Source organism: Pecten maximus, chromosome 5 (genome assembly GCF_902652985.1).
Source record: "Pecten maximus chromosome 5, xPecMax1.1, whole genome shotgun sequence".
In the NCBI taxonomy this organism is placed as follows: Eukaryota; Metazoa; Mollusca; class Bivalvia; order Pectinida; family Pectinidae; genus Pecten; species Pecten maximus.
The window spans coordinates 34871186-34887781 of record NC_047019.1 but is presented as its reverse complement, the minus strand read 5'-3'; the positions used below and the strand labels follow the sequence as shown (position 1 = coordinate 34887781).

At 38.5% G+C, this 16596-nt stretch overlaps 1 protein-coding gene and 1 long non-coding RNA gene across 5 annotated transcripts in view; both read left to right on the top strand.

The window, feature by feature from the left end:
* The window catches only part of LOC117327885 (syntaxin-binding protein 5-like), a 103864-nt gene extending 96304 nt beyond the window's left edge, over positions 1-7560 (top strand). For all 4 annotated transcript variants that reach the window (XM_033885112.1, XM_033885114.1, XM_033885113.1 and 1 more), the window contains one exon: positions 136-7560. In XM_033885112.1, coding sequence (XP_033741003.1) covers positions 136-273 — 138 coding nt within the window. In that variant the 3' untranslated portion in view covers positions 274-7560. The remainder of the gene's footprint in view (positions 1-135) is intronic.
* A 3027-nt stretch (positions 7561-10587) lies between these two features.
* On the top strand, positions 10588-15441 carry LOC117328563. The gene is made up of 4 exons (XR_004532983.1): positions 10588-10698; positions 11732-11857; positions 13271-13398; positions 15362-15441. It is a non-coding gene; the product is annotated as an uncharacterized LOC117328563 (long non-coding RNA).
* The last annotated feature ends 1155 nt before the right edge of the window (positions 15442-16596 follow it).

Genomic DNA, 16596 nt, shown 5'->3' with positions numbered 1-16596 from the left:
CAAATATATTTAGATCTTATTTCTTGTTATTTTTCTCAATTTTCTATGGAAAATTTTGAAATTAGGCCTTTGCTATTGTGCTATATATGTGTATCAGATTTGGCGTATTAAAACTCCAAAAAATCCATTTTTCAGGCCTTCATTGAACGTGGTGAGAAATTGTCAGATCTTGGTGACCGTTCAGAACAGATGACAATGCAGGCAGAGAGCTTTGCAACGGCCTCACATCAACTCATGTTAAAATATAAAGACAAAAAGTGGTACCAGTTCTAGCACTGACTCAACTTCTCCCTTACCTGAAGGGGAGACAACTCGCAAGAAGCAGATCTCGCTATTGTCTGCCAAATGTTGCTGTACGTTTTGGTTGAAGTTGGGGATGTTCTTTGGACAAGTTAGTCATCAACTGTTCAGTCCAGATTGCTGTGTAAGCAAGCACTGATCTTACCAATATTGTAACTTTAAACATCACAGATTCTGTCAAAATAGCTGGAGGGGCATTACTTGGTTCCTAGAGGATAACTAGCTCCAGAGGAAGTGATCCTAGCAGTGATTCTCTAGTGTACCAGAATAATGCCACTCAGTAATCTGGAACAGTAGATGCTCCAAATAACCAAGGACTCCGAGATGGAACTGACCAATGTTAATGGATTTGTTCTGTAAAGTCTAGACAACTTGGGAAAATTTTGGAAGAGGATGTACTGGGTGACCTTCGTCTTATTGGCCGAGGAATATTCACAGATGATGATGAAAGTATGGCTGACAGCAAGGTCAGAAGGATGCATACATACCAATACCAATGACAGTGCTGGACTTGATCTACATAAGACTGCATGGAGTACAAATGGGATTAATAGACCCATGATGAGGAGGTGCAGAACATGATTACTGTTGAGAATCTGTAGAAAGATACAACACATTATCAGAGAATCTGGTATTTTTAAGGATAGTTTGACAGAAATATTGCGAATGAGTGGAAAGATAGGAATGATTTTTTGAGGTGGTGCTGATATTGCAATGTGTTTGGACATAAGTGGACACTAGAATGACAGTGTGAAGAAATAAGTTTGATAGAGTGGCATATTCATTGTCACTATAGGGTTTTAATATTAATTTTGTCAGAACCTGGAGCTAAGTTATCGGGTATTGTTATCCCTGAAGCCTACAGAGTAGGTCTGTGATAGTTTATATGTAGTTGTTAATGGGACCAAAATGTATATCTTTGAATTGTTGGGCCTTAGTTTTGTCAAAAAGATTTTAATTTTGTTAAACTATTCTTATTGTGATGAAAGATAGCAATATTTATTTGAAAATTTATTTTTTGCCACCAAAGCGGCATTATCCATACATTTTCCTTCTGTTGATTTACCTGCTTATGTGATCGTGAATACAAAAAGGTTGTTAGATTTTACATTAAATATCCATTCCATAGTGCAATCCAACTGCAATCTGAACCATTTTCTTGGCTAGAAATGGATTTCACAGGGAACAAACAGGAGAACATGCAATCCACTCATTATCTTCTGGTTTATCAGTTTATACCAACTGGTTGCTATTTTTCTAATTTATATTCCAAAGAAAAAATGACACGGTAAGTTATATAATGGTATGTTGTTTTCATGTTATTAAGCCTATGTTAGCTGTAGACTGGGAACTACCTGGTATATTCTGTATAGCTGGATCTATCAGATTTGTCTTGAGGTTTTTCATTACAAACATATTTCATTGTTATAGTTGTCATCATGCACACATTCCTTTTTCTATTTGGTAAAATTCAGAAATAAATTTTTAGCAATCCATTTCTCCAGTATGTTTTAAGGTGAAATTGATAAGTTCTACAATAATTTCCAAGGTACAAGAAATATATTTCTAAATGAGAAATGTTTTATGATCAGAGCTCTGTGATTGGTTAAATCAGTTTGTGTATGATTGGTAGCAGAGCTATGATTGGTCAGTTTTGAATTAAACATTTGTGAAAGCTGTGCCAAATCTTTTCAATGTTTCATTATTCAGGTTCATGGCCAATGATGTAAATCTTCAGTGTTAATATACACTCAAAAACAAAATGGATTCAGTTATTGTGTACTTCTTGCCATTTACAGCCTGTCTAAGACCAGATGGATTCTCTAGTTATCAGGCTCGACTTTGTGTCACATCTTTAATCTTAGTAAATAACGTTTATAGAAATTTCACAGTAGGTATTCCATTTGCTATATATCTATTATTATGCCATTCCTGAGTCTTTAGATTTATTTGGTAGGAGTTTGAGAGATTTAAGCAGAGGTAATGTGTTCTACCTGTTGTACTGGTACAGGCTAGACCAGAGTACAGCAGTTTATTATTGAGTGGTGTTTCACACGAATGTGCAATAACTATGTTAGAGCAGTTTGCATTTAATATATATTTTTTGCAGTTTTTTGCATGATTTATATCTTTTAGTCACAAAAAGGCAATGTCAGTTTATTCCTCTAGCTATAGAGCTAGAATATGAACAAATGATAAGAGTTATTTCCCTTTGAGATTAAGGCAACAAAACAAATGAGGATTTATCAGTCTATTATTGATAGTTGGGCAGGTGAGGAGAGGTTTAACATTTGAAAAATTTGACTGTTGATAGCAAGATAGAAAAGGGGAAGAAGAGGGTAACCGAATACAATTTGACTGGTGATAGAAGGACAGAAGTGGGGAGTCTCTGACTGTTGATAGTGGGACAGAAGTCGGGAGTCTCTGACTGTTGATAGTGGGACAGAAGTCGGGAGTCTCTGACTGTTGATAGTGAGACAGAAGTTGGGAGTCTCTGACTGTTGATAGTGGGATAGAAGTCGGGAGTCTCTGACTGTTGATAGTGGGACAGAAGTCGGGAGTCTCTGACTGTTGATAGTGGGACAGAAGTGGGGAGTCTCTGACTGTTGATAGTGAGACAGAAGTCGGGAGTCTCTGACTGTTAATAGTGAGACAGAAGTCGGGAGTCTCTGACTGTTGATAGTGGGACAGAAGTGGGGAGTCTCTGACTGTTGATAGTGAGACAGAAGTGGAGAGTCTCTGACTGTTGATTGTGAGACAGAAGTGGGGAGTCTCTGACTGTTGATAGTGGGACAGAAGTGGGGAGTCTCTGACTGTTGATAGTGGGACAGAAGTGGGGAGTCTCTGACTGTTGATAGTGGGACAGAAGTGGGGAGTCTCTGACTGTTGATAGTAGGACAGAAGTGGGGAGTCTGACTGTTGATAGTGGGACAGAAGTGGGGAGTCTCTGACTGTTGATAGTGGGACAGAAGTGGGGAGTCTCTGACTGTTGATAGTGGGACAGAAGTGGGGAGTCTCTGACTGTTGATAGTGGGACAGAAGTGGGGAGTCTCTGACTGTTGATAGTAGGACAGAAGTGGGGAGTCTGACTGTTGATAGTGGGACAGAAGTGGGGAGTCTCTGACTGTTGATAGTGGGACAGAAGTGGGGAGTCTCTGACTGTTGATAGTAGGACAGAAGTGGGGAGTCTCTGACTGTTGGTAGTGAGACCTTAGCGGGGAGGGTTCATCTTTATAATAATGGGAAAAGATGATAGCTGAACTAGTTATGAGCTGAATAAAGTTTGAAAAGGGGGTGGTTTTATCATTTAAAAGATGACACTTAATGATAGGAAATTCTTAATGATAGAAAATTGTGATAGGTTTAATATTACAAGGTAACTGACATTGCTTGGAAGCTGCTGTGAAACGTTAGATGGTTTCACTAGTCATATAAACATTGAGGGATTTACGTATATCAGTATATGAAAAAAAAAATTGTAAATAAAGTTGTGTAAATACGATCTGTATATCAAATTTGTACTATACTGTATATAATGTAATTTTTATTAAAAATGTTTAAAAAAAAAATATAGATAACAAAAAAGTAAGAAGGGCTGTTTGACATCTCTTCTTTTTTATATCACATTGCCAGATCATTTTGTGTTAATCATTGTTATTTATTCTAAGCAGGTGTTATTTTACTGAAGAGAACCCTCCTCACCCTGATTCTGTGGAACTTCACAAAGTTAGCACTAAATTCAAACTTTTACATCAAACTGCGATACCATCTTTTCAAAAACTCCACCAAAATTTTGAAATGAAGTTGCAGCATTTTTAGAAGAATTTAACTATATGAAGAAAAAAGATGTCTGTTTTTCCAGACACTCTGAGTTTAGAATGCTATGTAGTATATAAGACTTAGAATTGATATAACATGTATTTACAGAGGTGTTTATAAGCCTGTATACTGTGGTAATGATATTACAGTGATGTTTTTGAAAGAAAATAGCATTGGCAGTTATTCTAAACAGTTATTTAAAATCATTTAATATATAATATAAAGCATTGGTATAAGGTAGCATATAGCCTTAACTCTTGAGACAAATCACTGGTAACAGTAAGGGTTTGATATGTGATAATACAAATCACGGATATAAGGTATATCCCAGTCTTTAGACAAATTACAGGTAAAACATAGCATATAAGACTATGTGATAGATAGCTGTAAACGAAGTATATGGAGGATGGTATCATTAAGGCTTCCTACGATATTAGGTATGTGTAGTAGTGATTCAGTGATTGACACACTCGTAGTTGAAGAAACTCTTTGTTATTGTTATCGTGTTGTTGCATAAATTATCCATTGTTAAACCCTTCATTTCTAATTGTTATTATTTTTCTGTGATCTTTAATTTGTATGGATGAAGTTGTGCCAGGCACTGAGTGGTATGTCTGTTTATGGAGAAGAAAGGTAACTTATTATAGGTATTTACTATAGATGTTTACGACAGGTGGGTTGGGGGTTGGTGAGGAGTATATACTAAATAGAGTTACTGAGGGGGTATTTAAAGAAGATACTAAGTGAGTGGTATGTCTGTTTCCTAGAAGGTGTGGTCAAGTTAATTTATTGACAACCTAGAGGACTACTAAAAATGGCTTCTATAATTAATGTTAGTCTAGGCCTCCAGTTCATTGTAGACTTGAGGTCGGCATTGTTTCTTTTTATCATATCACATTCTACTTTTGAAATTATATGTTGTGTGTAGAAGCACAAGAAGACAACAAATTAAAATCATGTGATTGATCAGTATCATTTTATGTATGAAATGTAAGATTTTGGTAGTTTTTCTTGTGTGAGACACACTTACATTACCACATGTAGCAGTCCAATTGATATGTTACCAAGCACATGTACTGTTTTGTTATTACTGCCATTTTAACAAGTGCTAAAGCTTGTACACTGTATGTCAGAATGTTGAAGTGACCAGTGGCTGTATGAAATGGAACTGGAGTGACAGTGTGTTTGTTTGGGTCCGTCAGTAACTGGACTGGCTGTGTGTGTGTTTGGGGCCATCAGTAACTGGAGTGGCTGTGTGTTTGTTTGGGTCCGTCAGTAATTGGAGTGACAGTGTGTTTGTTTGGGTCCGTCAGTAACTGGAGTGGCTGTGTGTTTGTTTAGGTCCGTCAGTAACTGGACTGGCTGTGTGTTTGTTTAGGTCCGTCAGTAACTGGACTGGCTGTGTGTGTGTTTGGGTCCGTCAGTAACTGGACTGGCTGTGTGTGTGTTTGGGTCTGTCAGTAACTGGAGTGACAGTGTGTTTGTTTGGGTCCGTCAGTAATTGGAGTGACAGTGTGTTTGTTTGGGTCCGTCAGTAACTGGACTGGCTGTGTGTTTGTTTAGGTCCGTCAGTAACTGGACTGGCTGTGTGTTTGTTTGGGTCCGTCAGTAACTGTACTGGCTGTGTGTGTGTTTGGGTCCGTCAGTAACTGGACTGGCTGTGTGTGTGTTTGGGTCTGTCAGTAACTGGAGTGACAGTGTGTTTAATTCATTAGTAATTTCTATGTTTGTGAGATTTGACCATTGTATCCTTGTAGTGTGTGTGTCAATGCACATTTGTCACTACTGAGGTTGTGGTTGGGTGCCTGTACAAGGTGAATATGAATCTAAAAAAAGTGCTATGATTGAGTTAATTTGTTTTTGGTTCCCTATTCAGCATCTTTTTCTATGTTAGATTACACACGAGTCAAAATGTGCTATTTCTGATTAAATGGGTGATCTGGAGTATCAACAAAGCAATGAAACAGTCAAGTGTTCACTTGTATCATCAGTTTATATTGTTTTATAAAATGTTATTGATATTTGGTCAATTCTAAGTAAAAAGAATTAAAAAAAAAAAATTGTTTTTGGAACTCTTCTCAGATGGCCAAAGCTGCAACTAAATTAATTTTTCAATTTTTTAAAAAGAAAAGTCGGCTTTGTTTTTGTTTTTTGTTTTTTTTATGTTGAACTTTATCTAAAAGTTCCAAAGTTGAAAATTTACATCCTACAATTCATAAATTTGTACCTCCTTTATGAAGATAAAAAATCCTGTATGAATAAAGATATACATTGTTTGCTTTGGCAACCTGGTTGTGAGGTGTACGTTCATAAAATACTCTGTATAACGCGTATGATATTAGTTTTACTTCAGGCCCGAACACTTTCCATCTTCTGACGACCAGTACAGTGGTTAATCAAATGTACTATTGTCAGTCGTATGTATGACGAGCTTATTCAGACCAGTCACATGTGACATTTGCATTTAGACCTAGTACACATGCGAAGGCGTATTTTGACCAAACTGAATCTAGGTCGCGATATTGTATATCATCGTTTGTTACTAACGTGATATCATTATTTTCATTTTTCTATCCTCGTCTTCTTGCCATTGTTGTCATCATTATCATTCCAACAAAATAAAGATCATTTTCAGCAATCATTTTGTAATTTTTCATCATTTCATCATCAGTCATGTTAACATGCTGCCTGATGTGGTACTTGAATGAATGGTTAGTAGTTTTCCATTTGCAATCTAAAAGTTGTCCGTGGACAAGTGTTGGAAAAGGTATGATTTTCTGGACAGTGTTTAGGGCAACAGGATTGCCACATTGCACTCGGACCAATTTTATACTATTAGGTGTATGAACTTTGTACTGTATGTAGTTAACAATGTGAACTGAATACTGTATGAATGTCCCACAGGGAACTGGATATTGTATGTAGTTACCATGGTGAACTGAGGGTCGTATGTAGTTATCATGGAAACTAAGTACCATATTTTGTTACCACAGTGAACTAGGTACCTTACCTGAGTAGTTACCACAAGGAACGGGGTATTGTACGTATGTGATTACCATTAGTGAATTGGGTTTCATATTTAGTTACCACAAGGAACTGGATACCGTACATAGTTACCATGGTAATCTGGGGGCTGTATGTAGCCAACACAGTGAACTGGGTAGCTGATGTTTGTACCATAGTATACTGGGTAACGTATGACCACAGTGAACAAGGTCCGATATCTGTACCAATCTCAATCTGTGCTGCCAACAATTGTTTTGGTTGTCGTATAGATGAGGGCTGCTTACTTCCCCTTGTCAGGTCTCCATGGCTACTGTTAAACTAATTACCATAATGTATGTATGGTATGTATTATCATTGTGATAACTTTTACCACTGTTAATCTAGATTGTAAATTATGTAGATTACTAACGTAAATAAAACAAATCCTGTAATTTTGTTAACAGTTTCTTTGTTTCTTACAAGATGAGGGATGAATTTGACAGCCAGCAAGCATTGTATTACAACAAAAAAATACAGTTTAGACAACAAGCAAACTCTCTACTACAAAACAGCCACTAAACACTACTACAACAACGGGATAACGTTAACACAGCCACCAAACACTACAACAACGGGATAACATTAACACAGCCACCAAACACTGTACTACAACAACGGGATAACGTTAACACAGCCACCAAACACTACTACAACAACAACGGGATAACGTTAACACAGCCACTAAACACTACAACATCGGGATAACGTTAACACAGCCACTAAACACTACAACAACGGGATAACGTTAACACAGCCACCAAACACTACAACATCGGGATAACGTTAACACAGCCACCAAACACTACTACAACATCGGGATAACGTTAACACAGCCACTAAACACTACAACAACGGGATAACGTTAACACCGCCACTAAACACTACTAAACAACGGGATAACGTTAACACAGCCACTAAACACTACAACAACGGGATAACATTAACACAGCCACCAAACACTGTACTACAACAACGGGATAACGTTAACACAGCCACTAAACACTGTACTACAACAACGGGATAACGTTAACACAGCCACCAAACACTACTACAACAACGGGATAACGTTAACACAGCCACTAAACTCTGTACTACAACAACAGGATAACGTCAACACAGCCACTAAACACTACAACAACGGGATAACATTAACACAGCCACCAAACACTGTATTACAACAACGGGATAACGTTAACACAGCTACTAAACACTACAACATCGGGATAACGTTAACACAGCCACTAAACACTACAACAACAACAATGGGATAACGTTAACACAGAAACTAAACACTACTACAACAACAGGATAACGTTAATACAGCCACTAAACACTGTACTACAACAACGGGATAACGTTAACACAGCAACTAAACACTGTACTACAACAACGGGATAAAGTTTACACAGCCACTGAACACTGTACTACAACAACGGGATAAAGTTAACACAGCCACCAAACACTACTAAAACAACGGGATAACGTTAATACAGCCACTAAACACTACTACAACAACGGGATAACGTTAATACAGCCACTAAACACTACTAAAACAACGGGATAACGTTAACACAGCCACCAAACACTACTACAACAACAACAACGGGATAACGTTAACAAAGCCACTAAACACTACAACAACAACAACAACGGGATAACGTTAACACAGCCACTAAACACTACTACAACAACGGGATAACGTTAACACAGCCACTAAACACTACTACAACAACGGGATAACGTTAACACAGCAACTAAACTCTACAACAACGGGATAGCGTTAACACCGCCACTTAACACTACTAAAACAACGGGATAACGTTAACACAGCCACCAAACTCTGTACTACAACAACGGGATAACGTTAACACAGCCACCAAACACTACTACAACAACGGGATAACGTTAACACAGCCACTAAACACTACACAACAACGGGATAACGTTAACACAGCCACCAAACACTACTACAACAACGGGATAACGTTAACACAGCCACCAAACACTACTACAACAACGGGATAACGTTAACAAAGCCACCAAACACTACAACAACGGGATAACGTTAACACAGCCACTAAACACTACTACAACAACGGGATAACGTTAACACAGCCACTAAACACTACTACAACAACGGGATAACGTTAACACAGCCACTAAACACTACTACAACAACGGGATAACGTTAACACAGCAACCAAACACTACTACAACAACGGGATAACGTTAACACAGCCACTAAACACTACAACAACAACAGGATAACGTTAACACAGCCACTAAACACTACTACAACAACGGGATTACGTTAACACAGCAACCAAACACTACAACATCGGGATAACGTTAACACAGCCACAAACACTGTACTACAACAACGGGATAACGTTAACACAGCCACTAAACACTACTACAACAACGGGATAACGTTAACACTACAACAACGGGATAACGTTAACACAGCAACCAAACACTACAACAACGGGATAACGTTAACACAGCCACAAACACTGTACTACAACAACGGGATAACGTTAACACAGCCACTAAACACTACAACAACGGGATAACGTTAACACAGCCACTAAACACTACAACAACGGGATAACGTTAACACAGCCACTAAACACTGAACTACAACAACGGGATAACGTTAACACAGCCACTAAACACTACAACATCAACAACGGGATAACGTTAACACAGCCACTAAACACAGTACTACAACAACGGGATAACGTTAACACAGCCACTAAACACTACTAAAACAACGGGATAACGTTAACACAGCCACTAAACACTGTACTACAACAACGGGATAACGTTAACACAGCCACTAAACACTACAACAACGGGATAACGTTAACACAGCCACCAAACACTACTACAACAACGGGATAACGTTAACAAAGCCACTAAACACTGTACTACAACAACGGGATAACGTTAACACAGCCACCAAACACTACTACAACAACGGGATAACGTTAACACGGCCACTAAACACTCCTTAAACAACTGGGTAAAGTTTACACAGCCACTAAACCCTACAACCACGGGATAAAGTTTACACAGACCCAAAACGTTGTTTTAAAACAACCAGATCAAGTTACAGTAGTAAAATGTAAACACTATGAAAGTGTACCCAAACGAATAGTCCAAATGATTAAAATACTGCTTTAGAAACTACGTGTATGACAATCCGTTGTGGCAACAAACCCTATAAAGTTTGAGAAATATGTACTTCAAGAAATAGAAATAACAAGCTTTTATTTTATGATGCTTTCTCATCCTAAACAAACTGTATCAATTTTGAAACGCAAATGAAATTTGTAAACAAGTTTATCGCGGACTTAAGGGATTGGTATATTTTTTATATACCTAGACTTTTATCAGGATCGTGTGAAAACCGCCAGACATGTTATACCGTATAAAAGTTAAACACATCGTCTGACTCGCATTCGCTAATTGTGTCGACGACAGTCATGAGGCCGCTAATAGTGATAGCTTTGCTCGTCCCGATGTGTGCAGGTATGTATGTTGGTCGAATTGTTGAACTCGTAATCGAGGCGGAATCTGCAGTGATGATTTGCCGATATCGAATTATTTAAAGGGTCTTATATGTATCTCTACCTTGTCAGAAATTCATGTACTCCCAAATGACATAAGCAATATACTTTTTCCAAAAATTAAAGAGATAAACAAATTGCTTTTGCTAGGAATTCGTCCAACATTATTAAATCCATGTTTTGGAAAAAAAACCAATACCGATTGGTTGCAAAATATCAAATCATCTGGTTATGGATTGGTCCAAAAAAACCAAAAACAATTGTATTTGTGATGCACTTTAAGTACTAGTAACCGACAGTGACTGAAGTCAAGTACGAGATGGTGTATGGTCCATACTTGTGTATCGGGTACGAGATGGTGTATGGTCTATACCTGTGTATTGGGTACGAGATGGTGTATGTTCTATACCTGTGTATTGGGTACGAGATGGTGTATGGTCTTTATCTGTGTATTGGGTACGAGATGGTGTATGGTCTATACCTGAGTATTGGGTACGAGATTGTGTATGGTCTATACCTGAGTATTGGGTACGAGATGATGTATGGTCTATACCTGTGTATTGGGTACGAGATGGTGTATGGTCTATACCTGAGTATTGGGTACGAGATGGTGTATGGTCTATACCTGAGTATTGGGTACGAGATGGTGTATGGTTTATACCTGAGTATTGGGTACGAGATGGTGTATGCTTTATACCTGTGTATTAGGTACGAGATGGTGTAACGTTTATACCTGTGTATTGGGAACGAGATGGTGTATGGTCTATACCTGTGTATCGGGTACGAGATGGTGTATGGTCCATACTTGTGTATCGGGTACGAGATGGTGTATGGTCTATACCTGAGTATTGGGTACGAGATGGTGTATGGTCTATACCTGAGTATTGGGTACGAGATGGTGTATAATGCGATAACATACTATACTCTACACCACATCTGAACATTGGATACAATATTGTGTTTTAATTTATGTTTCTTTACATCTTTGTCCCAAGGTTTCCTTGTATCTGAACATTGTGACACGATTTCCGACTGTAGAACAACTAACTGCTTCGGTTCGCAATTAAGTTGTACCCATAGCGACTGTATATGTATCAGCGATTCAACAAGCACAGGCTATCGTAAGTAATCCCACAGCTATGGTGTTTCATGTCGGCCATGACGTTCTGTCGAATTGGCGTCCCCGTCAAGCGAACAGCGACAGTTTGCCATACTAAGAACGACAGTGCGCCATATTAAGATCGACAATGCGCCATACTAAGAACGACAGTGCGCCATACTAAGAACGACAGTGCGCCATACTAAGAACAACAGTGCGCCGTGCGACAAAATTACACAATTACGTCGCTCTGCCGCAATTGCAATGTACTCTTGTTGCGTTGGCGGGCTTCCCTCGTCTTCGCAAGGCGCGTTGTCGCTATTCACAAGGCGCATTGTCGCTATTCATATGGCGGGTTGTCACTATGCACAAGGAGCGTTGTCGCTATTCACAAGGAGCGTTGTCGCTATTCACAAGGCGCGTTGTCGCTTTTCACAAGGCGCGTTGTCGCTATTCACAAGGCGCGTTGTCGCTTTTCACAAGGCGCGTTGTCGCTATTCACAAGGCGCGTTGTCGTTATTCACAAGGCGCGTTGTCGCTATTCACGTGACGAGTTGTCGCTATTCACGTGGCGAGTTGTCGCTATTCACGTGGCGAGTTGTCGCTATTCACAAGGCGCGTTGTCGCTATTAACAAGGCGCGCTGTCGCTATTCACATGGCGAGTTGTCGCTATTCACGTGGCGAGTTGTCGCTTTTCGCGTGTCGCACTATCAAATTCGGCACGGTGACTTCGCAAATGGATTTAATTTTGTTTAAACAACCCTTGCATGCCATCAGTAATCATCGTGCCTTGGCACGAAAAACCCGAGTCAACGCAGCATCATGGCGTCATCTAGACGTTTGTATGACGTGATTTCGTCCTTGTTATTTCAGGTGAAAGTGATTCCCCAAATAATTAACATTCATATCACTTATAGTACCTATTGCAAAAAACTGTTAGTTAGCTGAGCTGGGTAATTTAGTAGTAAATTGTAAGGAATTATTTGATTATTCTCGAGAACTAATAAAATCTCAATTCTCGAGACGAGATGAGATAAGGAAAAACCTCACCTACCGATTCCCTATCAGCATCGACTGTTTTCTCACCTTTTAATCTTTGGTAATATCAAGCGAATAGTAAAATGCTCCTGTTCTTGGTTTAATTAATACATAATCTAGGATACTAAATTTCATTACTAACACAGCTTTGATTTTTTCCTGTGGACACTGCCAATTAAAACACTTGGCAAAGTTTCGGCTCTGACACAAATACACCCGATTTTATTTTTCCTACTGTTCATAATGTATAACAAAACCTTACTTGTGGAATATTTCATTACTTAATCCCACATTTCTTCCTGTTTACATTTCACAATTACGCACATGTGAACTGTTACACGTTTGAGGTAATATATATTTTAGCTTCAAATGCATTTTTTTTTTGTTATTTTCTAGTTTGCGTTGACCGAATGGATTGTTTCAGCAGCTGTACATTTGGCATCGACAGCACGCATTGCGTCAATGGACATTGTCATTGTACTCGTTAAGGCTGAGGGCAAGAAACTCGTATGGATGATGATAGAGTGAGTCACTGTTATATATCAATGGAGATAGAGTGAGTCACCGTTATATATCGGGGTATTGTGAGTCACTGTTATATATCCGCGTATTGTGAGTCACTGTTATATATCGGGGTATTGTAAGTCACTGTTAAATATCGGGGTATTGTGAGTCACTTATATATCGGGTTACTGTGAGTCACTGTTATATATCGGGATATTGTGAGTCACTGTTATATATCGGGGTGTTGTGAGTCACTGTTATATATCAGGTTAGAGTGAGTCACTGTTATATATCGGGTTACAGTGAGTCACTGTTATATATCGGGTTACAGTGAGCCACTGTTATATATCGGGGTATTGTGAGTCACTGTTATATATCGGGTTACAGTGAGTCACCGTTATATATCGGGTTACAGTGAGTCACTGTTATATATCGGGTTACAGTGAGTCACTGTTATATATCGGGGTATTGTGAGTCACTGTTATATATCGGGGTATTGTGAGTCACTGTTATATCGGGTTAGGGTGAGTCACTGTTATATATCGGGGTATTGTGAGTCACTGTTATATATCGGGTTAGAGTGAGTCACTGTTATATATAGGGTTACAGTGAGTCACTTATATATCGGGTTACAGTGAGTCTCTGTTATATATCGGGTTACAGTGAGTCACTGTTATATATCGGGATACAGTGAGTCACTGTTATATATCGGGTTAGGATGAATCACTGTTATATATCGGGTTAGGGTGAGTCAGCTTGTAATTATCGGGGTGTAGGGTGAGTCAGCTGTTATAGTATCGGGTAGTTGTGAGTCACCTGTTATATATCGGGGTAGTATTGTGAGTCACTGTTATATATCGGGTTAGGGTGAGTCACTGTTATATATCGGGGTGTTGTGAGTCACTGTTTTATATCGGGTTAGGGTGAGTCAGTGTTATATATCGGGTTAGGGTGAGTCACTGTTATATATCGGGGTATTGTGAGTCACTGTTATATATCGGGTTAGAGTGAGTCACTGTTATATATCGGGTTAGGGTGAGTCACTGTTATATATCGGGGTATGTGAGTCACTGTTTTATATCGGGTTAGGGTGAGTCACTGTTATATATCGGGGTATTGTGAGTCACTGTTATATATCGGGTTAGAGTGAATCAGTGTTATATATCGGGTTACAGTGAGTCACTGTTATATATCGGGTTAGGGTTAGTCACTGTTATATATCGGGGTATTGTGAGTCACTGTTTTATATCGGGTTAGGGTGAGTCACTGTTATATAACGGGGTATTGTGAGTCACTGTTATATATCGGGTTAGGGTGAATCAGTGTTATATATCGGGTTACAGTGAGTCACTGTTATATATCAGGGTGTTGTGAGTCACTGTTATATATCGGGGTATTGTGAGTCACTGTTATATATCGGGTTAGGGTGAGTCACTGTTATATATCGGGGTATTGTGAGTCACTGTTATATATCGGGTTAGGGTGAATCAGTGTTATATATCGGGTTACAGTGAGTCACTGTTATATATCGGGGTATTGTGAGTCACTGTTATATATCGGGTTAGGGTGAGTCACTGTTATATATCGGGTTACAGTGAGTCACTTATATATCGGGTTACAGTGAGTCACTGTTATATATCGGGTTACAGTGAGTCACTTATATATCGGGGTATTGTGAGTCACTTTTATATATCGGGGTGTTGTGTGTCACTGTTATATATCGGAGCATTGTGAGTCACTGTTATATATCGGGGTATTGTGAGTCATTGTTATATATCGGGTTACAGTGAGTCACTGTTATATATCGGGGTATTATGGTCATTCTTATAATTTGTTATATCGGGTTAGGATGAACCACTGTCATGTATCGAGTAACAGCGACTTTTTATATCTGGAGTATGATGACAGTTAGCTTTCTATTCATCAAATGATTTTCGGCAATCGTTTTACAATTTTAAATGTCATATCATTCTTTTATTTTAGGCGAACGAAGATAACTTCCTATCGTTAAAAATCTGATAAATTGTAATATTTCAATAATAAAAATCCGACTGTCATTAATATTATAGTTTTGAATTGGTGTAATTTATACCTGTTGATTTATACGATCCTCAAGAGGATAATTGTATACTGTAGAAGGCATAGTTCATCTTCACGGCGGGGGATATATACCTTACAATGAACAGTTCATCCTCACGACTGGAGATTTATACCTTACAATAAACAGTTCATACTGACGACGGGAGATATATACCTTACAATAAACAGTTCATCCTCACGACTGGAGACATATACCTTACAATAAAAAGTTCATCCTCACGATTGGAGATATATACCTTACAATAAAAAGTTCATCCTCACGACTGGAGATATATACCTTACAATAAACAGTTCATCCTCACGACTGGAGATATATACCTTACAATAAACAGTTCATACTGACGACTGGAGATATATACCTTACAATTAACCGTTCATCCTCACGACTGGAGATATATACCTTACAATAAACAGTTCATACTGACGACGGGAGATATATACCTTACAATGAACAGTTCATCCTCACGACTGGAGATATATACCTTACAATTAACCGTTCATCCTCACGACTGGAGATTTATACCTTACAATGAACAGTTCATACTGACGACGGGAGATATATACCTTACAATAAACAGTTCATCCTCACGACTGGAGATATATACCTTACAATAAACAGTTCATCCTCACGACTGGAGATATATACCTTACAATAAACAGTTCATACTGACGACGGGAGATATATACCTTACAATGAACAGTTCATTCTCACGACTGGAGATTTATACCTTACAATAAACAGTTCATACTGACGACGGGAGATATATACCTTACAATAAACAGTTCATCCTCACGACTGGAGATATATACCTTACAATAAAGAGTTCATCCTGACGACTCGAGATATATACCTTACAATTAACCGTTCATCCTCACGACTGGAGATATATACCTTACAATAAATAGTTCATCCTCACGACTGGAGATATATACCTTACAATTAACAGTTCATCCTCACGACTGGAGATATATACCTTACAATTAACAGTTCATCCTCACGACTGGAGATATATACCTTACAATTAACAGTTCATCCTCACGACTGGAGATATATACCTTACAATTAACAGTTCATTCTCACGACTGGAGATATATACCTTACAATTAACAGTTCATCC